The sequence below is a fragment of the Balearica regulorum genome, chromosome Z (genome assembly GCF_011004875.1).
Source record: "Balearica regulorum gibbericeps isolate bBalReg1 chromosome Z, bBalReg1.pri, whole genome shotgun sequence".
Classification (NCBI taxonomy): domain Eukaryota; kingdom Metazoa; phylum Chordata; class Aves; order Gruiformes; family Gruidae; genus Balearica; species Balearica regulorum.
Genome location: NC_046220.1, coordinates 68,208,920 through 68,232,394, shown reverse-complemented (window position 1 = coordinate 68,232,394; position 23,475 = coordinate 68,208,920). Strand labels below are relative to the sequence as shown.

Below are 23,475 nucleotides of genomic sequence, written 5' to 3'. Positions count from 1 at the left end.
AAGCTCCTAAAATCTCATAATCTGAATTTAAGGTTCAAAAACTATCCAAAATGTCAGGTATAGATTTCTAGAATGGTTGGCTAGAGAGGAGCCTTTTAATTTTTGCAGCACGAATTGGAAGACCAAGCACCAGCCAGAGTCATACTCGGTCAAGACTGGAAAGAAACATTTCCTGAAGTCTTAATTTTCCAGGAACCTCAGGAAAAGCTAGGAAGGAAGAATGACTATCATTAGCATTATGGATCAAGGAGTGTCTGACCTGGACAGCAAAAGGACTAGAATCTCTAAGAATTCTCTCCTTTTATTATTCTAAGACTCTCTCACTAAAAATACTTAGGCACACCCAGGATCTTTCAAAAATCATCTGAGAAAGCAGATGGCTGTAAAAATTCAAATACTAAAATTTGCTTTACCTCCAGTTTAAAAAAAAAAAAACACAGAAATTACCCTACAGATGTTAATAATTGTCTGGGGTGGGAGTCAGGGAAGGGGGAGGCTGGCTTCTAAGTAAACAATGCAAAAAAAGACAAAGAGGTCCCTGCTGATGTAAAACAATAAAAGCAGTTTTCTCAGCAGTGTCAGCTTAGCAAGCCTGAGGGTCTGCATTTTAAACCCCAGTGGCCTGACGTCACTCACCCTGATGGTGTGTGTGAAGGAAGCTATCTCTCTACGATGACCGACCTGAAAAGTGTTTTCAAAGCCCAGTGGGCTAATGTCACTCACACCGACGGTGGATGGTGGGATCTCTCAGGGTGGCAGCCTGGGGGAAGTGAGCTGCAACACCAGCAGCCGACCATCACTCACTCTGATGGCAGGGGGTCAGCTGGGATTCTTTGGTGGCCTCCCGGGCAATAGTTAAAAAGAAGATTTTGGTTCACATGTCAATGTCTAGCTTGAAAGCAGGGAGTATAAAAAGTGATTTTTTTTTTTTTTTTTTTTAAATTGTGGTTCACCAGTGGCAGCAGTGCAGCCAGGAAGGGGAGTTTCCCTGCGAGGCCGTTTGATTGCATGTGAAGCTTACAATGGGGCTGGCTCTGCCTGGTTTTAATTTTTTTCTCCCATATGAGCTGAGATGTTTTATTCCCCCATACCAAAGGGGGGGAAAAATTAAATCCAGACAGCTCCAACTGCACTTTAAATTTCATATGCAATCAAACAGACTTTGAGAATATTGTCAGCTTCCTTACCAACCTGGCTGCCGTATAGAGAATGTAAATAAATACTAAAATCCCAAAACATCTTGTTCATATGGTAACTCATTTCCTAATGCAGAAATTGTCATTTGGGACAAATTCTCCCATTAAATTTATCCTGACACCTAAAGCATGGTAAGGTTTGCAAACAACTATGTAAGAGGAATAATCTTTGTCCCACTGCAAATACACAAAAAAACCTGCAAGCATAACTCCAGCTGGTATTTCATCAGCACAAGAAATTATTTTGGACAGAATGAAGCCAAAAGAATCATTACTTACAGAGTAAGCTCTTACAAAGATAAAATTTTCAAATTAAAAATGAGTATTTTAAACACTAAGTTCCAGTCCTGTAAAAGTCAATTAATGTGAATTACTTAGTGTATGTTAAGTTGTCATGCTTAGATGTCTGAAGGGTCAGAATCTGAGTTATCCAACACTGAAAACATAGCTTCTGTACGTAAAAGCAATACAACCAAAAAAGAAAATGGAAGTGAGAATACATGTAGCCAGTATAATCAGTTTGCTTGTACCCCTTTTCTACCAGTTCTTTGCTACATTAGACTGTCGAGATCTTTGAGACTGATGCTATTGTTTCCTACATAGTTCCTCTGTGCCACCCAGAAGAAAACAAACCAATTCAAAGCAACAATACATTAAGGATTAGGTCTAGAATTCTGCCTGTCACTGCTAACTGTGGTTTATTTGAGACTATGAAATTATTTGTACCAGAATTGATTTGCTTAGGCATGGAGTAAAGCTGTGCAACCTCAGCCTTGCAGGAAAAACTAAAAGGTTAAATTTTCCTCTACAATTCTCACAATGTGTGCAGCTCACATATGTGAAGAAAAAATATGACTCTAACTCTGCATAGTTAAGCTAATAAGCTTTCTCATAGAGACAATAGAAACTGTGAGCATACTGTACAGCACAATAAGTGCTGGCACATGAACTGTTTCAGTCTTGAGGGACAGTGTTTCACAGTATATCAGTGACAGAAGACCAGCTTGCAGCCAGAATTATGAATGAAAAGTTTAAGCCTTCATGAAAAGTATGGACTTGGAATGATTCTTCTGCAGTCACCTCAAAAATTGATGCATTGAATTAGTTTGGGGAATACAGCATTTAACACTTCATTTTCTAAGACTGCTACACACACAAATTAATTAGCTTAACCTAAGACATGATGATTTAAAAATGTGTTGTATTCTATGTGTAAATACATTTACACAAATTTAAACCAATCCGATAAACCAGTATGCATTCAACTTAAACCTATGTAGGAGTATCTTACAGGTCTACTTCTAAACCTGGGGTAATAGCGGGAGACAGAAAACCTCATATCTCTCCCTTTCTCAGGCACCAGACTGCAAGGGACTGTTGGTGCATATTAATTTCACGGTAAACTGTGTACTTGGAATTGCCACCCATGCTGTCTCTGGAGAGCTATGGTTATTTGTCTTGAAATAGTCTCTGGTGTTTGTGACTACTATACAATAATACTTCAGCAACAAATGCTATGGTTACGTTTATATTAGTAAATAAACAGTCCACGGACCCTTTTGTACCCTTGATGCAGCTCAGCTTACGTGGCACAGCTCACATCCATGGAGCTACACTCTTTCCCCGCTTCTCCCCTGCTCCAAAAACCCAATCCAAAACCCAGAATGGCCTCATCCACATGGCTTATTAGGAACAGTCCCAGGCCCGCGATAGTTCCCAGACTGTGCTCAGACACTGTTTGGGACGGTGCTAATTGGCCAGGGCCAAAACAGTTCCAGAGACTGTGCTAGCAATTAGCAGCACGTTCACTTGCACACATGCTCAAGCCCATCAGTCGCTGTGATCTAGCACAAGACGGTCCTGTCTGTGCAGCTGCCAAAGGCAGCTTCCGAATTTGGCACCCTTCTTTGACAGATTCAGTTAATGAGGTGGCAGCTCCAAATTCCAGCTGCCGTGTGCTACCTCTGTCCTTCCCCCACACAAAGAAGAGGTAGCAGGAAGAGCAGGAGTTCAAAGAACTGGGCTACATGAAGCACATGCTGCCCAAAGCACCTCTGACAGTGAAAGAAGACACCAAATATAGAGATCCTGAAAGCTGGATCTACCCCAAAGATCTTCGTCTGCGCTATAATGATCTGCCAGCTGATGCAAAGTAGACAGACTCAAACAACTTGCCTCAGTTTACAATGGAGCCCTCAAGGGCAACTGGCCTCACCAAACCACTGGTGCCTCTGAACAGCTATAAAAAGCTTCCTCTGCTTCCAGACAGAATATTTCTCCTAACTGAAGCATCACAAAAGGGACAAGTTTAGATTAGCTGAAGTAAATCTGAGTAAATCTCTAACCTACCATCACTCGTGCACTGGAAAACGATTTTGGAAGAAAAATTAATTAACTTCCTGAGATGCAAAGATTCTTATTATGTCTATCTGCATGTGACTGAAGGTTTGGTGCAAGAGATAGCATGCATTATTAGGCTGCTAACTGATACAGTTGAAAAAAAAAAGACACAAAACTTTGGGGAACAGAGTTTTTCAAGTCTTTTTCTCAAAACCCCTGAAGAAAAACTGCTAAGTTCAAAAGTTCAGGGTATTTTCCCACCTGCATTTAACAAAGGCTATTACCTCCCCATATAATTCCTCACTGCTGCAAAATTACTCCTACTGTCTTACTACATCTGACTTTGAACATATTGACTAATGATTGAAAAATTAATTTTAAATACTCCTGTACTAATTTTAAATACTCCACTGAATTTGTAAATCACTGTCCTTACCATGTCTCTGTATTATGCTGCCCAGAAAGATTTGCCACTTTTTTTTGTCTGCAGCATTGTTGCTGTTTTTAAAGGGAAAAACAGTATACATTTTAATTTCCCCACAATTCAGAAATATTTGATGGGAAGAAAGCATGGAAAATTACGTATTTGAGAGTGGAAAGTTCTAATAGGATAACTTACAATAGAAAGTGTTTTGCAACCTTTGCCCAATACAAAGACTATGAAATAATGGCTCTAGGTCTGATGTTTAATTAGGGTTATATAATACAGGGGCGTTGCTTGTTTGTTCTCATAGGAAATTAATGCTCCGTTGATTTGATAACTGCAGAAGACATTCATTGAAAGTTTAACTATTATTCTTCTGTCTTCCTTAGGATGGGAAAACGCTGAATTTACTTGCTTGCGCAGAATTTTTGTACCTGAGCCTGTCAAACTGCGCTGTCAAAATCAAGAACAAGCCTGACTTCCTCTGGAAAAACACAGAAAGTTAGTTGAAACCAACATCTCCTCCTGTAGGAATTTCATTACTTTTCTGTTTAACAAACTTCTAAATATTTTTCAGTTTTTCAGTAAAATTGAAGCTAAAACTTTAGCTAAGTTTTTAAAAATATGAAGAATTTTAAAATATAAAAATAATTAAATATTTTTAAGAATATCACCCCACACACACCCCCGAACTAAAAACTTTTCAGTCCTTCACAATATTACATATCTTACTGTAACACTGTGCTTTTGCACCACACGTTTCCAGAAACTTGATGCCATTTGAGGTTTTGGCACTAAACACTATCATGTTTGACTCTTCATTTATAGCAATCTGTCTTCTTTAACCATGAACACAGCACCATAATGCTTCCAAGGCATTAAGTAGTTACTTACTTCCCATTTACCGTTAATATATTAAAAATACGAATCCACTTTAAGAGAACAAAGGTCTTGCCGGTCTTCCTTACTTAAATATAAGAACTATGGCTGGAATTGGTTTAAAACCAAAACAGAGCTCCTAAAAGTACCACAGTATGTTAGGGGCTTGCGTATCTTACTGAACCAAGAACATGGACACATTTCAGATAGTGAAACTAAGAAGCATGTAAAAAAAACCCCAAAGAAACCCACAACAGGTGCAAGAAGATATAGCAAAGCTTTGATGTCTTTGTACAGAGTGCACCATTTTGTCTGTGAAATATAATGGCAAAGAATGTGGCAAAAAATACCAATTCCACAGCTTTTGTGCCCAAGCTGGAGGGGCCCCTGGTGTTTGGGGCACTGGAAGGCCACCGAGCCCTCCCTGCCTTGCTGGCCCACCCCAGAGACACACACACCGGCCAGCCCAGCACCCTCCTGGGCCCGGAGGCCTGCGCCATCCTTCCCGGGGCTTGTCCCCTGCCATCAAGAAGACGCCGTCATGCCCGAAACTGCCAGAAAACGTTTCTGGGCCGAACGCGTAGGTGTGGGAAAAGGGCGCCTGCACCCCAAACACAGGCACGGTTCCTCCACAGGGCTCTGGGCATCAGGCCTGACCTTCCTCAGTGCTGGCGATGGGGTGCCAGCAGCCCCCCGTCTTCCCCCCTTCCCCAGCCCTCCCTCCATCGCATTCCAGCCCTCTCCCTGCCCGCCCCGCCCGTTCCCTCTCCCTCTTTCCGCCCTCGCCTTCGCGTTTCCTGTCTGGGCGGAGGAGGTTTGGCCCTGCGAAGCTGCCGTCTCCCAGCGGTTGCGGCGAGCGTCATGGCGGCGCTTCTCTCAATGTCAGCGGCTCTGAGGCACCTTGTCGCCAGGAGCGGGACCGCCGCGGCCCGCCTGTCGCCGGCCAGGTAACGGGCACCGCGAGCGCCCCGTCGGCCGGCTGGGCGGCACCGCCGCAGGCAGGGGCCCGCGGGCAGCCGCCCGCGGGGGCGGCAGTGCTCCCGAGGAGGCTGACCCAGGCCTAGGGCTTCGCCGCGGCCGCCTCGGGCGCTAGGCCGGGGGGGCCGCGCAGGGCCTCTCCGCTAGCGGGGGGCGGCCGGGTTGCCAGCGGGCGTCTGGCCGGGCGTCTTCCTCCGGGGCTGTGCGTGTCTGTCTGTGTCTGTCCCTGCTGTCTTCCTCGCTGTGATCGACCGCCCGGTGTCCTTGCGGCGCCCAGAGGTCGGGAGCTGGTCGAAACGGCAGAGGAGCCCCGGCGTGGTGGGCAGCGTTTGCCTCGCTGGCAGGGAGCCGGAGAGGGCGATGGCTCTTTCCATCGCCAGCTCGGTCTTCCCAGAGATTTGCACCTCTTGGCCCTGTTCTGTACCCTGCAGCTTTTTCTTTCCATCACCCGCGTCGTCATCCCCCCTGCCATTTTCCAGGCGATATGTAGCTACTCCTTCACTGATTCCTTGAAATAATGCTGTAATTGGCTTTATAATTTTTGGTGGCACTTTGCTGTTTGTTCCTTTAATGCAGAGACCTGTATTTAAAGTCCAGTACATGACCCAACCTCTAGTGAAGATGTGTGCATGTGTTTACTTATGTGCATGTCACAGGACTTAGGTTTTTGTAAGACTCCCTTCTAATCAGGAGAAAAAGTATAGTTTAATGCCGTTAACTATGTTTTGGAAATCTTTACATATAAACATGTGTACAAGATAGTTTCAGTATTTTTTTAAAATTTGTGGGGCCTGAACACACATAGAAAGCTATATATATACACATACAGAGAGAAAGAAAAACTATGGCCATACTATTTTTCTCTACTTTTTATGCTCTGACTGTCCCATTGCTTACTGCAGCTTCCAGCCTCTTAAAATGACACCGGTTTTACAGTGCCGAAGATTAATCCTCAGTCTCAGAAAAATGCTTTGGAATTTGTGAATGCGAATTTAGGAATTCCTCTGTGCTAATGCAGAAACTTACTCTTCATGTTTGACAGCTTGTTTCTGCCCTTCTTTTAGTCCTCTGTGGTGTTGACAACAACTATTGCCTGTGCCATGTGGTAAACTGGATCAGTCAACTGATTCAGGTTAAAAATAATGTTGTTTGTTTTGAAGTTTTACCACTCTATCTGTTAAGCAGTTATTCCAGAACAAATAGTAGGATGTAGCAGTGGTGGGAATGAACAGCATGAAAATGTGAGGTAGGGACACTTAAGTTGGCATTTCTTTCAAGAAATTTTTTCTTTGAAATAGTGCCGTAGGTTCCTTCCCTGCCACAGAAAGAGACTGAAGAATTAGTGTCCCTTAATATTGTCAATAAGAGGGAGGTTGAAGATATTTGCCTGAGGGAGACTGGAACTTATGCTTCACATTCCGTAGGAGAGTAGCCTGATCATAAACCTGCAGGTTTCTTGAGGAAGAGGCAGGAAGAGCACTATGAGTCTCTCTTACTTAAAGTTTTACACATTTTTGCAATCATTGTAAGTTGGAAGAGTGGGAATAAAATTTTCCTTGGAACAAGGAAAAGATGGTTCCGAATAAGATAGTTTTGGCAGTATGAAGGAACAGTTAAGGCTGTCATGCATTGCATAATTTTTGTAAAGTAATTAATTATTTTCTTGGTCAAGTTGGCACTGAAACTTACATCTTTCCTCTTCTCAGTTACTGTTTTATATGAAAAATATTGTTAGGCAACCTCTGCAGTCTCCCTGCTTGGAAGGGGGAATCAAGGTACGTAATTACAGAAAAGGATTCAAGGCTCTAAATTTTAAATTCAAGATGTCTTCCTGCAGCTCATAGTGAGTAATAAAATTAGACAGAGGTGCATGGGAGAAAGTGTATCTTTTGCTTTTGTACTTTCTATTACTTCATGAAAGCAGCTGTTTGGTTTGTTTTCCTTTGTGGATACCTTTCATATATACCATATAATCCTTTGTATTTCATCAGAAATCTAGATGACTCCAATATCGCAAGTTTCAGTAGACAGCTCAAAGCTTGGCAGTCTACAAGTCCCATTTCTAGTTTTAGTATCTCGCATCTTATTTTGTAAAAAAGGGATAAAGGAACTTCCCTACCTCACAGAATTATGAATGCTCTTATAGTACAAACCACTTAAGCTTATTTTCCAGTTATAACAATCAGCAACTGTCCAAAAGCCTACTTCTTTGAGAAGCCAGTGGTTTGCAGCCTGTCTTGCAATCAGATATACAGATCCTGTGATACTGGTTTCTTTTCAGAAAAGTATTTTAACACATGCAGTTGGGTGCAAGTAGCTTCTTTGTTACAACTAATTTATTATTGGAGTAATCTATGTATTTGTCAATCTGTAGAAAAAATGTACTATACTAGTATCCTAGATGTGTATCTTAAAGTAAATACAGGTGTTAGAATTAGTAACAATAAAAATTAACACTGTTCTTAGGAGATGACTGAAGAAGATGCTGGTATTGTCAACTGTGAGGGCATTTGAATGATTCTTCCGTCAATTCAACACTATGCTTTTGTTTACTCACATTCAGAGTAAGGTACAAGTTTGGTACAACTTGGTTAAATTACAATTTTATATTATATGCCTAAGTTAGGTTATGAAAGCAACATAGCTTATTTCAGGATTTAAGTTGAAATCCTCAAGCAGTAGTTCTGTTTGCAGTGGTTCTTTCAGATTTTTGCATGTGAAACTTCTGTTAGTTCTCCAGTTTTCAGAACTTCAATTACAGAATAATTCAATTACAGAATAAATAATATATTAAACTATATAATAATAATGTAATAAAACCTCTGATTTTGGAAACAATTTCCAAGATCACTTTCTAGTAGTGACAAGTTTGTTTTATATTTTGTTCTTAAAAATATAATGACATCCTCTAACGCAATGATTGAATTTATCAGTACATGTTTAAGCACTTCAAAATATGCATGCCTAAGCTGCTTGATGATTCTGAACTGGTTACTCATAACACAGCAAGGAAATAAGTGTTAGGTCCAAAGTTAAGAGAACATGCAGCAAAATTACTTGTATCTTTATGAAGTTCTATGCACCTAGTTTAAATCACTGAAGCAGTGGTTCCTGAGTCCATCATTATTGTGTCTGGTGGTGAGCCTAATAGACCATCAGCAGGTGGCTTGAGCTGGCACAGAAAATAGAAGTGCCTCCTTTGCTTAGATTACAGTTTTGAAGCTTTCATGCTGTAATATCTGTCCAGGTTTCAGGAGCTTGAAATTATATTGGACATACTCTTCTGAGTTTGACCTCTTCAGGAGCAAAGTTGTACCTTTTTTGTCTGTCTTAACCTGATTATGTGAAATTTTACCTCTTAATTATCTGCAGCCAAAATCTGATTAAGGGGTGTAATTTCAATAATACAATAGCATTTCATGTGAATTGGAGGAAAGCAGAGGAGGGACTCTTAAATGTCTTTGTCTTGGGAGAAATTGCAGTGTCTCCTTGCAGTAGAAAATACGAGTAGGTGGAGCTGGGAAAAGAAAAGTTCAAAGAAATTTCTACTGAACCGGGAGTCAACTATTTGTTCCAAAACCACTTAGTATTTCAGAGAGTCTCTTTATTTCACAAGGTATTGCAGTCAGGATACAAAGATAATAATTTCTGTTGCAGAAGCAGACTATTTTGTGTGTGTCAGTGCAATCCTGGCCACACAGTCCCTACGTTTTGTACTAATGGATTGCTCTTGTCACTTTTCAGTGATAGATGAAGGTTCTTCAAAATGTATTACCTTTCTCTTGTAATTCTGTTGTAAAGGCTCTTGAGCATGATAGCAAATATTTTGCTAGTTCATCATAAATGGATACCTGAGGTTATGAAAGCAAAAAATTATGGACATGTGTGTAGTAGAAAGCCTGTTATTCAATTCATGCTATATGCTCAAGAGAATGAGGAGACATGGGATGCCATTCAAATTTTATTCTTCAGTTATTGTATACTTAAGCCATCTTCCCCCTCAGTGAAAAGAGGGGGAAGCCATTTTTGTGGGAAAATAAAGAGCGTATAAGTTACAGAAGAAACCTGTTTCATTTTCTATCTTGGTCCTTTATGAATAATAGAGAAAATGTTTATTAACATTTAAAAAAAGGGGGTTTTCTCCTCAAGCTTACTTTTTTGTGTTATTGTTTGTTTTGATTTTTTTTTCTTTCTTTAAAATAGCGTTGGCTTTTTTGTTGCATGTTCATATTAAGCCATATGTTAAAATAGGGCTTAGTAGACTTCCCAGATCTGTATCTGGGTAAACCGGAGAGTTACACAAAGATGCACAAAGCTCTGACTGCATTTGGTTAATAGAAGCACTAGCCAGTGTTAGTGCTAGCCAGTGTGACATTTTTGTCACGTTTGGAATAAGTAGCATGTTGTATTACTTATTATTTCATACAGCTGTGATGTCTGTCTGCTACTTACTTTCATATGCTGCGTGGGATAATGTACGTGTGGTTCAGACACATCAGAAGCTTTAGTTTTAGTGAATAAGAAGCCCCCAGTTCTGCAGCATTTAATGTCATCAAAATTAATTCCAATGGCTAACTGCATCTGCAAACAGTACCTGGAATAAAATTTCAAGGTAAGACCAGGGGAAAAAGTTTTTTGAGGTCTTGCCCTTGCTGTGTAAGTGATGTTTATACGTAGTTTCATTTTGGTTATTCATAGGGGAAAAAGACCTTTTAAAATTGTAAAATTGAAGTTAAATATATATTTTTATCTTGACTATCTGTTTTGTTTTTATTGCATATCGGAGCAAGTACAGTGAATCAGACTATCTTACAACAGAATAATACAGCTGTAAACTGAAATGTGGAATAAAACTCCAGGGAGCTTTTTGGTCATAAGATTGTGGTGACATGGAGGTTTGGAACAGACTCAAGGTTAAAGATGTGGAGAGACGAATGGACATAGCAAGGGGAGAGGAAGATGTCCAGTTTGAACATTTAATGAGCATAAGTTTAAAAACAAGACTCCAGGCAGCAGTGATTGTTCGTCTGATCTTGCAGACAGCCTGAAGCAGTAATTTGGGAGAAGTAGATGTTTCATATAGCTAAGTGTATAGTTCATTTAAAACCCATTCCCTTTAACTCTGTCTGCGCTGTTCAAGTAACGATTGTATGGATCATAAGCAGCCAAATCTTACATATTCACTGTGACTGAAAACGTCTTCAGTGGTTATTTTTTATAGTCACATGTCCTTTGATGATCACCTGGTGTCTGGCTCTTGTGAAGGAAGACCCTCTTTCCCCATCAGTTTTGCATGCTTTGAGGGAGAGAGAAGGAAATTTCTGACAAGTAGGATTGCTTGAGCCCTTTTGCAGTACTTTATGTAGGATCTTAGCTAACCCATCTCTGCTTGCTTCTGTCCTGTAAGAGCTGACAGGACAACAACATGCCATCTTATTCATGACTGTTGTGTTATTCATGGATACACACCTTTATTACGAGGTCAGAATGGCTCTGGTGAACCAGAATGGTGTTACGGATTTCCTGCTTTTGGCTTCAGTGTTTGGCATTGTGGGAAGTAGGGTGAAGGAACACTCCCTGGTTCCCTTAAAATGGAAACAGGAAGCTTTGGAAAGCCCCCATGGAGGAACGAAGATGTTGGATGAAATAAAGCATTAGAACAGTAGGATGTTGCTGTCACAGGGAAGTATTCTTTCACAGATTAGAGAAATGAAAAAGTGAAAAATTCGATGTATCATTTAGTTTAGCCTTCTTCTGATGCACATCATCTCTCCTAGTGAGCTAAGATCAAGATCATTCTTGTTCTTAAAGTTGTATGGGATTCCCATAATGTTTCTTAAATTTCAAGTACTTTCGGTATTGGTCTAGGTGAGGAAGAGGATGGGTAGAAAGATGTGAAAGTAAGAGGAGCAGAAGGGGAAAAGCGTTTGTGAGAGCTGAAGTTTGAAAATGGGAGCAAGGGAGAGAGAGGTGTGTTGTTCTGGAAATGGCTGTTTTTCTAATGTAATTATTGAAAAGTAAGTAGAGCAGGCATTATGACAGAAAAATGTTCCTGATGAGGCTTCTTAAATTGCTGTTCATTATTGGACATGTAACTTGGAGTAACTTATTTTAATTAGATTTGCTTCCTTCACTTTTGGAATTAGAAACCCAAAGAGGGAGCAATGACAGCCTTTTCAGCAAGACAAGGTTTAATATAGACAAGCAGACAGATGTCTAAGGTATGTTTGTATTGAAAGATAACTAGTAAATAAGCGATGTGCTTGCTTCTGCACTAGAACAGCTAAAAGCTCTTCTTACCAGGTCTGGCAACTAGTCATTGTGGGCTCAGAACTACACGTCACTTACCTAAAGTTTGCCATATCTTTTAAAAAAAAGCATTTTTACACGCTAGAATAACTTTTTCCCTAAATCTACTGATCTGAGAACCTAATAATCTTCTCTTTACTTTGAAGATTTGAGAAGGAGTGGAGATATGAATAAAAACCCCAAACCCCAAACAAACAAACAAATAAAACCCACCAAAAAACCTTGGAGGGTATAGGCAAAGTTTGTTTGCACTAGTATCCTAAAACAGAAGGGCATAATACTTTCCTTCAGGGACTAAACAATTTAAAATAGGTTCTAACACTGTGTTTGAAAATGACACTTTGTTTTCAAAATGACACTTTGTTTTCAAAACAAAACCCCAAACTTTTTTTTTATGGAAAAGGCTTTCATGTTGGTATTTTCTAATACCGAATTCTTGGCATCTCAAAGTTTGAGAAATGCATTTGTAGAACTTGTTAGAATGATTTCAACCACTTTTTTTTTTTCCCCCAAATAAATAAATAGATAGATGATGAAATGTCATATAGATACATGGAGAAGGGGAATTCAAATGCCAGCTGTCAATAGATAAAATTTCAAATCTGTTAACAAAATAATAACACTGGCTTTAGTGGTGGTGGTTTAATAAATACTGTTCAGCAGGTTTAACGCATGCTGGAAGAATCCTACTTTTTGGGTTACAGAAGTGACCTTGATGTTGCCTTAATATAAGTTTGAGCATTAAGTCATTAATTAATGACTTAATTAACCTTGTTATTCCATTATACACCTCAGCTTGGCGGAATATTTATATATGATCGCAAAGCCCAGGAGACAATTGGATTGTGTTGTGTTTCTGACTGATAGGAGCTGTCAACTTTCAAAGCTGTTCTTAACAAAACTATGCACTATCAAAATGCACCACTAAGATTCAGAAGTAGTGAAGTTCAAAAACCCAGACTAACTTGAGAGTTTAATTGATACCACCTTCCTCAATAACATGCTGCTTTGGCCTTTCACTCACAGCTACACACAAGCAAAATCAATATCTGATATTTCTTTTTGGGGGGAAGGAATGCAAATCAATTCAACAGTAGGAATTACTAGACCTTCTATAGGTCTTAGTGTATTAGACCAATGTAATAGGTCTTCCCTGGGGTACTGTGGGAATTCTTGCCTATTGTTAAGTGCATGTTGATGAGTAGGAAGGATGGAAACAGTAATTACAGTTAATATGGTTGGTATTTTTAACTTTTATCTGCATTCTCAATTTTTGATGTTGTTTTTGCTGACATCTTCATATAACTTATTCTATGGACAAATCATCTACTTGGTTGGAGATGAAATTATTACCATACTTTGTGACTGTTTCTGCCAATTTTATTTTTTTTCAAAGGAATTTGTGAACTTTAAGCATGCTTGAAAACAGTGTTAGGCATAAGGTAAATTTCTGAAGGTAGAAAGGCAATGTTATTACTTAGTTCTGTCTGGGACTAGCACATGGTCTTGTTCATAGTTCCTATGCTTTATGTGGTTCTGTGTGATGCAGGAAAATATCTGTTCTTAAACTTGTGCATTTTTGGTTCCTTCAGAATAAATCATGTCTGTTCGTATTGGGGTTTTTTTTGTTACTATAGGGCCTGAAATGAAATTTTTAGTATTTTGAGAAAAACTAGAAATTAAAGATATACCACCCCACTGGGCAGGTATTGATTTTTCTGCTGATGGCCAAATTGTAATAGTGAAATTGTCTGTTGTAAGAGATTGAAATGCTGAGAGGCTTACTTATGTGGTTAGCAGGGAGGCTTGAACCTACTCAGAAATAGTTTAAATAAAACCCAAGTTTAAAAAAATCTTCTAACAGTTTCAGTAAACTTGTGTAATCCTTAAGAGCTTATTGTTTTATACATTTTATCCATGTACATGGTTTTGTTCTCATGACAATACAGTGGATTTTGATAAGCTTTTTAAATTCTTTTGTAAGAATTTGGTTCTGTGTGTGTTACAAAGTATACCTCCAAACTGTCTTAAGATCACATCCTTTATTGTTTCTAATAAAAGATACCGTTAAACTAGCAGGAGGTAAGCTGAACAGTTAACATTACCTTCTTTATAATGCATATTTCCATATTTCCTAAGAAATGAATGTCATATTTCTGTCTGAGTTTCAATGCACAATTGTTCCCTCCTGGGTATGTTCAGGTACCATTTTGTTAACAAGCCACTTTCTAGCTGCAGTAATTTCTGTCTGTCTTGATCTTCCCTTGACCTGTGACTGATGTTGAGGAAGTAAACTAAGTTTTGACTCAACTAGACAGACTGTAGGCAGCTCCAGAATGTGTGTGGGCAAACAATTCTTGCAGCTGCTTATTCTTGGAGTGTTAACATGGAAGATTTCATAAACAGCTTCTATTCATTATTTTTTAGAAATCAGACTTGATGTATTTTATATAAAATATTTGAAGACCTATCTTTTATGAAAAGACATATTCTATGTGTAAATACTTTTTCTGATGTTGTCATTTGCTATGAGTCTAATGTTCTTATAAATGTTAGTGACGCTATTTGTATTACAGTCCAAACCAAAATTTTGTTGCAGAGGATATCTGTTTAAATCTTTTCTATATATTTCAGTAGTTTTAAGTAGAGATTTTTATGAGTATTGTATCTGATGTCAATAATGTTCAGAAGTACCATCTTTCATTATAAAACCAGATAGGTATTTTGTGGCTATATAAAGACCCAGGAATAAACAAATGGCTTACTACTATCAGTAGAACCACTGTATTTTAAATGAAAGAAAAAACCCACAGAGCTCTTCATGCGATAGCTTTGCAATGTTCTGTCATGTATTCAAGGAGTGTTTGTATGTGCTGTGTAAGTTATCTGAAGGGAAATTCTGCAGCAGTGATGTTCTGTCATATGTCACTGTCGATTTTGCCTACCAGAGAAAGAGACAAATAATCTGAATTTGTTGTCTGAACTGGAATTCAAGAATAAGGTTTGCATTTGAAGCACTAGTTTTGCCTTAAGGGTTTATTCCACTTTAGAAAAGAGTGAGCAATAGCAAGGCTAGCCATTTCCTTTCAGAGAGCTAATAGCTGCTCAGATAGTAAAAATATGAAAATAGATTAGCAAACGGAAAGAATAGTGCCAGTGGAGGAGGAGAGGGTCAGTGTTTAAGTAAGAGTACAAGAGAACACACAAATAGGGTAGCCGATGAGGTTATTTTTATTCTCAAAGGCGAGTTCTCCAAAAATGCTTGTAAGGTGTGTTTACATTAATAAATAGCAGTAAATGGAAAGAAAATGAAGAAAGGTAATTGTGGAACAACAGGGCACTTAAGCCTTCTTTTAAAGTAGACTTCATTTAAGTAGCTTGGCAGTTTCATTATGTTACTCTTGTAACACACAAAAATTTATCCTTCATCCGTTTAAAGAATTGTTGTCCCAAGACTGCAGATGCTTCTACAGTACTCTCGGAAGAAAGGACCTTTTTCCACCTAAACTAGTGCCATGTAATTGTTACTTTCACTTGCCTGTAGAATAGCAGTTAAATAGCAGATAATTTTTTTAAAAATTTGTGTTGGAGACACCTGCACAGGTTGCTTACATTGCAGCCAACCTTGTTTTAAGCTGAAGACAGATATATATTCTAGAATCACACTGCTACCTACAAGAAAAAAACCTGTGTGGTTAGTATCTTTTTTTAGTAGAGGTAAGATTTAAAATTGGTCATTATAGAGAGACTACATAAAAAGTAAGTCCTGTGCTTTGGTTACAAAGTAGTGAGGCTGAAAAACAAGTACAAATGCATTGCATACACTGGAAAAAAAATGAATTTAAGAGGAATCAATGATTAGTGAAGTCTCAGGGAGCAGAAAGGGCTGGCTGCTCCTGAAGGTAAGGCCAGCTGGAAGCTGAGGGTGATCCCAGTAGGGACAGTGCCCTCCCTCACTGACTAGGGTGCAGTCCCACAGCATCTATATATGAGGAGAGCTGGGTGCAGGTAATAGGGTCCATCAACAGCCCCAGACACAGTGAAGTCATGAGCGAGGTCCAGGGTCCGTTTGGGGAGTCCAGTCTGGAGCAAAAGGAACCAGAGACGGGTTGGGAGACAAGCTGCAACATGTGTCTGAAGTCCATCCAGGCAACAGGGTCTGAACATGACTGGAGTCATACTGCAGCTTGAGTGAGGGGTCTAGCCATGCTGGGAGACAGGAGCCAGAGCCAGGGCTGGACACATGTACGCTTAATGATGTCACTCAGGCAAGGGCTGAAGACCCAGAGCTGAGCTTAAATGGAGCTGCAGGGCCACAGGCAGGGGGTGTTCTTGGAGGCCCTGAGTGAGGCTGGTCATGGCCATTATGACCTTTTAGTGCCCTTAGGGTCCTGATGCGTGGTTTGACAGAGTTTGTCTTCAGACTGTTAATATTAGAGCACAAGCCGACTTGAAAACTCGAATTATGTTCTTGCATGTAAGATGGCAACCATTGTATCTTCTCTTCGTGCAACTCAGTAGGCAGAGTTTTTGAAATATCATGGGGGCTGTTCCACTCGGAGATGTGTGAAAAGGAAGTTGGAAATAAGTCAACAAAGGAATGGCAGGCAGAAGAACTTAAAAAGGGGCTGTGATGTGGTTAAGGTCTGTGATATAATGGAGAGTAGCTAAGGTGCCTGATAACTGTGGAATGGCAACAGTTCAAAGAGGAGTTGAAGACAAAAGCTTGGTGTCAGGAAGGAAACTGAAGAGTAAGGTGGCTGAGACAAGGCGAAGTGGACAAAGCAAGGGTGAAATAAAATCACATGCAATATAATATTAGCTAGATTATCCCATTCTAATCTAGAACAACTGCTGAGAACATACAGTTCTGAAAAATGACCTGCTTCTGTATGTCACAAGCCATTTGTGAGGCATTTGGCTGTCTCTAAGTGGCTTTTACAAAGTACTACAAACATAAATGGATAGCTCTTAAATACATTTTTTTCATAGCTGCCAAACAACTGAGGCTTACTAGCGAAATAGCTTCATTGACTTTCACAAACCATTATAAACCAAGATGTAGTTTTCCAGGAACATGTTAAAGGATTCTTTTTTGTGCTGTAGTTTAGTTCAGTAGTTTACAATTCAAGTGTTTGTGGACATTAAATAATAAAGAAGTTGCCTTTATTTATATGCCATGCTTTACAGACCTTGCTATTACCTTAGTAACATGTATTACTTAAGCTTGTAAGTGCAGTCAAACAGGAAGGCTAAATGAAAAGGAAAGAATAGGGATGAAATACAGGACTGTAGTACGCCATAAACCAGTTTGCAAACACAGAGGCATCTTTACTCATTTTTTGTTTAATTTTACATGATTCAAAGGCTCTTGTTCAAAATGCATAAACTTCCCTAAGACAGAGGTGGATTGTGGAACATTAGTTTCATTCCTCACAATTTTGGAATTAAACCCTTTGACTTTTGTTGTTCTTACTATAAAGAGAGCACAGTTTTTAGTTATTGTCTAGTTGTATGAATGCCTGAGTGTGTATGTGTGGGGAGAAGTTTGACATTTAGAAAGCACAAAACCAGCAAATATGTCACCTGTGTGTTTTGTCTTTACTCCCTACAATTTTTAATTTTACTAGGCTTTCTAACTAGATAATGTGAAATTCAGTTGATAGTTGGTATGGGCCATGCAGCATTTCCAGTATTATTTGCCTTTTGGCTGACTTGCCTGCAAGAGATTTCCATTGGTTCACAGGGAACCTGCTGTTCTCAGACTTTGATTAAAGGTAGATTTCTAAGATTAGGCCTTCTGGTTTGGAGAATGACGTGTAATGAAATTGCTAATCAGCAACTGTACGGGTGGCAGTAGGTCAGAGTTCTTGTCACCTGGCAGCAGTTGGATATCTTAGAAATTATGTATTCTATTGCTGTAAAAGTAGTACACCAGATGTCCTTTCATAGTGAGTTTTATTATTTCTACTACAAAAAATATTTAAACAATTTTGGGTCATTTTATTCTTAACATGTTAAGCCCCTCTGTCAAAAGTGTTTCTGGTCTGTTTGCTGTAGTCTGGGAGAGACCACTAGCATGCTTTGAGTCATGTGCATATGGGGGTCTAGAAGCACTAGCGTGACCTTGTTCAGAAGTTTAGTTGCAAATAATGACTGAGTTTATGTCCAAGCACATTGAGAAACAGTCTGGTATCGGCCTGGTACTTGCAGAGAACTGTTTCAGGATGTGCAGCCCTCACTTGCGAGTGCACTGACTTGACTAGCTCTGTGCATTTTTGCCTGAACTATTCCTCAGCTCAAGCTCTTTTCATTGTGTGTATGCTTGTGCCATGCATGTACCCACCTAACTAATGGTTCTACAAGGCATAGCGCTCAAAAGCATGGTGGAGACACCTGTGTAGGTGTGCCAGAGTAGGTTGAGCCTGCCTGTGCTTACTGTCTGGTCGTTGCAGAGCATTCTCATGGGTTGTGCTGGTCTTTGTTGTGTGGCAGGTGGTGTCAGCTCAATTAGTTGGCTAGAGAGCAGCTCAAATGGGCCTGGTTTGAGTCAGGGGCAGTGCAGGCTTGGCACTAAGTCAAAGCTAACCTTCATCATTCCTTATTGACCCTCAGAAAGCTGTTTAAATGAGGGAAGCTGATGGTGGACAACTCAAGCTGTGTCTTAACAGAGCTGACTTTTGTCCTGGGTTCTTAATTCGAGTGCTCTGGTCCTTTGGTAGTTCTGGAGGGACTGCAGGTGTGTTTGCATAATGCTGTGGTTCAGCTGATACCTTGGTTGTCTATAGATATCTGTGGGATAATTTAAGTAGAACCTAAAATAACTAAAATTTGATTGTTTTCCACTTAGTAAAGTATTTACTACTTGAAAATTCAACTTATTTAATATTTCTAAAGGCAGATGAACTCAACATTTAGCTTTGAAGATGCATACAAGCCACAAGTCAAATGTTTAAAGTTATTTTCATGTTTATTTAGTACATTTATATCGCCACTGCTTCTTCGCATGATGCAGGTTTGCCTAACAGAAAAGCACAATCAGTTTCTGCCCTGTTTTCCAAACGTGCAGCTGGAAAAAAATTATATATTTTGCATATGAACTGCTTAGCAAGTAGAAGCAGTGTTTATATACTTCTAGTTCAATTTTGATCTTTTTTTGCCACTTAATACAGAAGTTTCAGTAGTTCAGACTAAATAAATTGGTATTCCTTTCATCCATTCAGAAACATAATTTAGTGTGTCTGTAATTTAATATTTTGTAGGCAAAGGAAACATTATGACATGCCAATATTGTCTGAGAATGTAACTATTTATAAATAGGCAACTTGCTTTTCCTCCAAACCCAGAAGTTACACATGCAGTTCATACTACGAAATAGAACTACATGGTCTCCACAGGCAGTGTTTGGCATTATATTCCCTATTTTGTTTATGTTGGAATGTAAGGAGAATAGTAAAAGTATCCTGGTAAAAATAAAATACCATTGACTGTTAAGTCTTTATCACTTTAATTACAATAGTGAATCTAATACCAAGGAAGTACTACCCCACTTTATTTAAGTTCGTGTCTCACAAGTTCAACTTTACAGGCTGTCTTTATAAAAATGCATTATATTTGGGCTGAATACTATGATCTGTACTGTATTTGACATAGTATACCATGCAGTCATTACTTTCTGCATTTTATGTGAGAGAACATTATACTGATTTTAGTCTACTTAATTGCAATGTGTGACTAGGTTGGATGCTGTGGAAGTTCTAAGCTGGCAGTGTTTCTATATTCTTTTTGTTCAGAATGTAATGTCCTTATGGTGGCTGTATGCCATGAAGTTTATACTATTCCTGATAAATGCTGTAATATTGGAAAAGATTTTCTAGGAATAATTGTGTGTTCAATGTATTGAATGGTTCATCATGGCTTCTGCTTCTGCATATATGCATATTCACACCTACTGATGCCCTGGTCATTCAGTATCAGAATACTTAAAACACCATTTAGACTTATTTCTAAATGTCTGCCTTCATTTGTCATGAGGCACATGAGGTTTTCTTCAAGACTTTGTTTCATCTCTGTGTGGTGGTCTGATTACATGTGCTGTGATATCTGATTTTCTTTAACATATCTCCAACAGTTGACCAAAAGGGGGTGCTAATAGATCAAACAGATGTGTTGCATAAAGAGGTTAAGGAGCCTTTTTCTGTGCAATGAATTAAATCTCAGCTACTGAACTAGTTCAGGTAAATACAAGTTTTCGCATCTGTGTGTTGTGTAACATGCCAGTCACAGCATTGCTCTTCGTGGAAGGCACATTCATGCCTTGTAAATATGGCTGCTTCTCACCTTCCACTGACCTTGTGGGGGATTCCTTGTGATGTTTCCAGAGGCTCTGTGGCAGGCATTCTCTTTCGTAAGACTTCCGTTTAGTTTTTCATTTATGCGGTTAAAAAAGAAAAGCATATAGGGGTTAAGCATAGGTTATTTAGCAGATATTTAAGTCCAAATGTGTTGAATTTTAGAGTTTGAATACAGATATCCAGAACTACCAAGATAAATGTTCAAGTCAGATACCTTAATATCCTTCATCCTGATATCACAAAAGACTTTTGCTGTCCATTTTTTTACTGTTTGGTTTCTCTAATTCAACAGAACTGGTTAATGGCATCAACAGAGCTGGGGCCTCTAATGTAAGAAGGGAAGAGTAGACATAAATATGTCCTCTGAAACAAGGAACTCTGCTATGTCCTTATCCCATGGTGGGATAAGATGGTTGAGAGATCTGGTACTGGTGTGAATATTGTAGTGAAGACTGGAGAACTTCCAATGGCTTCTCAATGGACACCTCCATTTGTGTAGCAGAGATACGGAACCCATTTGTGACTTTGCTGGAACAGCAGATGATGGTAGAAGGGGAGTACATGCTTCTTATGGAAGACACGTGGTTATATGATCACAGCATTTGTTTTTCCAGAATATGCAATACCTATAGAAATTTTTGAAGTCTACAAATTCACATTTTCACTAGTAGTCATCATTAATTCATTTCATGTTACTGAGTTAATGTAAGACTATTTTTACAAGTATTTAATAAGACGACTATGTAGTGTAGTCTTTCCCAAATTTCTACTCTTGTCTCAACACAATATACAAGACATTTAGATTTACGGTGAGATTATAAAATAACAAATTGTAGCCATAACCCAGTCTAGATGCAATGTTAAGTCTATAATGCCTCTCTAACAAAGTGTGCACTGTGGAAGAAAAAGTGTCCTTAACCTTTTTTAAATTCCTAACACTGAGACCCAGACATATCATTAAAGTGTATTGTTTATAGCAGATACTAAAGCAGAGTTCATGCTGAAGCTGGACCATGATCAGATTGATGGTAAGGTCAAAATTGTATCATACAAAGTTGCGTTTTAAGTGAACTGTAAATATTAGTATAATGAAATTATAATAATGATTAAATGATAGTAATGTAAAATGATGATACAGAATCATATAGATCAAGTTTAAGGAATTTAAATGCACCACACAATGGTACGGGGTGGGGAGGAAATACCACTTTCATAATTACAAATCATGTGGTAATTTGAGTGGTGGTTTCTAGCCAGAGGAGCTGCTATACATGCATGCCAAGCTATCCATGTTTGTGGAAATACAAAGACACCTCCGTATTTGTGCGACAGACTAACATGTAGAGAATGAAGAATCTCCATTAAGAGAGTGACTAGGAGATTTGAGAGAGGGCAATATACTTGGGGAGGAGGAGTGTGATGCCAGATGTATCTGAAGGAAGAGGCCTAGAACGTCAAATTCAACAAGAGGAGAATTTTGCTGTCTAAATCCCTGTGAACTAAGCGTGGCATCTTCACCAGCCATACAGCCAGGCCTCCTTGATGAAAGAAAAACTTTTTAGGGACTAGAAGACTTTGTGAAGGGTTGGTTATAATCTAAGAACCTGCAGATTGGATTAACCGCATTAATATGGGATACTGTGGGAAAGTATCTGCATGATCATAAAGGACGTGGGTGACTTCTTTTAATAAAACCTGATTTTACTTTTGTCTATGTAATTTTGAAGGATTTTTATTTATTCCTGTGAAAGAAGTTTGTCTGATCTGTGTTTTGAATGGGACATTAATAAGCCTAGTAGATAGCAGGGTTTATTGTTGCTAGCTGTTATGCGTAAAACCTTCTGTATAGTTTCTGAGCTTTAGAATTATATTGCCAGTCTAGTTAGTATTGTTTAAAGTATTCTGTGTACAGTAATTTTAAATCCGAGTTTGAATAGTCTTGTAACAAGGGTAAGCAATGGAACTTCCTGGTCTTAAGGCCTTATCCCAAGATGTTTTCAAAAGAAAAAAAAAAAAGCATAAGCAGTCAAAAAGAGGCAAAATGGGAACTGTGGACCCGTATTGCTTACAAAGAGAAAGGAAGAAAGCAGATTACCTTTCTAGATGTCAGTAGTAGAAGAAAGGAGGAGAACCTTGTGAGGATGGAACTGTAAAAAGTATGTTTTATACTTCTGCAAGTTTATCGGTCACAAAAGCTACCTAAAGGTCAAGGTGGATGTGGGCAGAGGCAAAGTATTAATTGGGAATTTTGTGAGAATTACTTCACTGTTGAGGACAGAGTAAAAAGTTTAAATTGAGTGGTCACTTAAGTGATTTAGATTGCATATTAATTTAATTTGAAGGTAAAATAAATGTTGTAAAGTTTATACAGTTTCTAAGGGGAAACTTGAGTGATGAAATGATACTTGTCATTGTGGGAGTTTGAAAAGAGAGGATTATGTGAAAGAGGTCTGTTTCCTGGTTATCTCTTCAGTTAAGTGCCTGACATTAGGGACAGACTTGCGGTGAAACCTGCTGAAAATTAAACAAACATTCTGGGAATCAAGTAACACTTTCTCTTAACTTTTAAATAGTAGTATGTCAGATCACATGATACTTCAGAGTTGCTGGTATTTCTAAGCTGCAGGTTACTTTCCTATGAGAGATGCAACAAATGGAGTATCAACAGCTTGTCATCTTTAAAGCAAAACTGGTGTTCAATGTATTTTTACACAGAGAGACCTCCACAAACAGATACTGCAGTATCTGTCTATTCTGGTTTTATGGTGTATGTTTTACATGTACAAATTAGAAAATCGTAGCTGTGTTGAGCCAGAAACACTCTGGGACATAGGTTTTGATCTATCAGAGTAGTTAGTTCAATGCTTATGAAATTCTTGTGCTCTTTTGCACTTGAAAACTTCATCTTGTTCTTCAAAGTACCCTTCCAGACAGATTTTGTCATTTTAAATAGGGATAGATGTGTCTATCCATGTCACAAAGTTGGGTGTTTATA

At 38.9% G+C, this 23,475-nt stretch overlaps 1 protein-coding gene across 1 annotated transcript in view; it reads left to right on the top strand.

Moving 5' to 3' along the window:
• The first annotated feature begins 5,148 nt into the window (after positions 1-5,148).
• NDUFS4 (NADH:ubiquinone oxidoreductase subunit S4) overlaps positions 5,149-23,475 on the top strand; it is a 47,279-nt gene continuing 28,952 nt past the window's right edge. Inside the window, exon 1 of the mRNA XM_075740091.1 lies at positions 5,149-5,786. Coding sequence (XP_075596206.1) covers positions 5,164-5,786 — 623 coding nt within the window. The 5' untranslated portion in view covers positions 5,149-5,163. The remainder of the gene's footprint in view (positions 5,787-23,475) is intronic.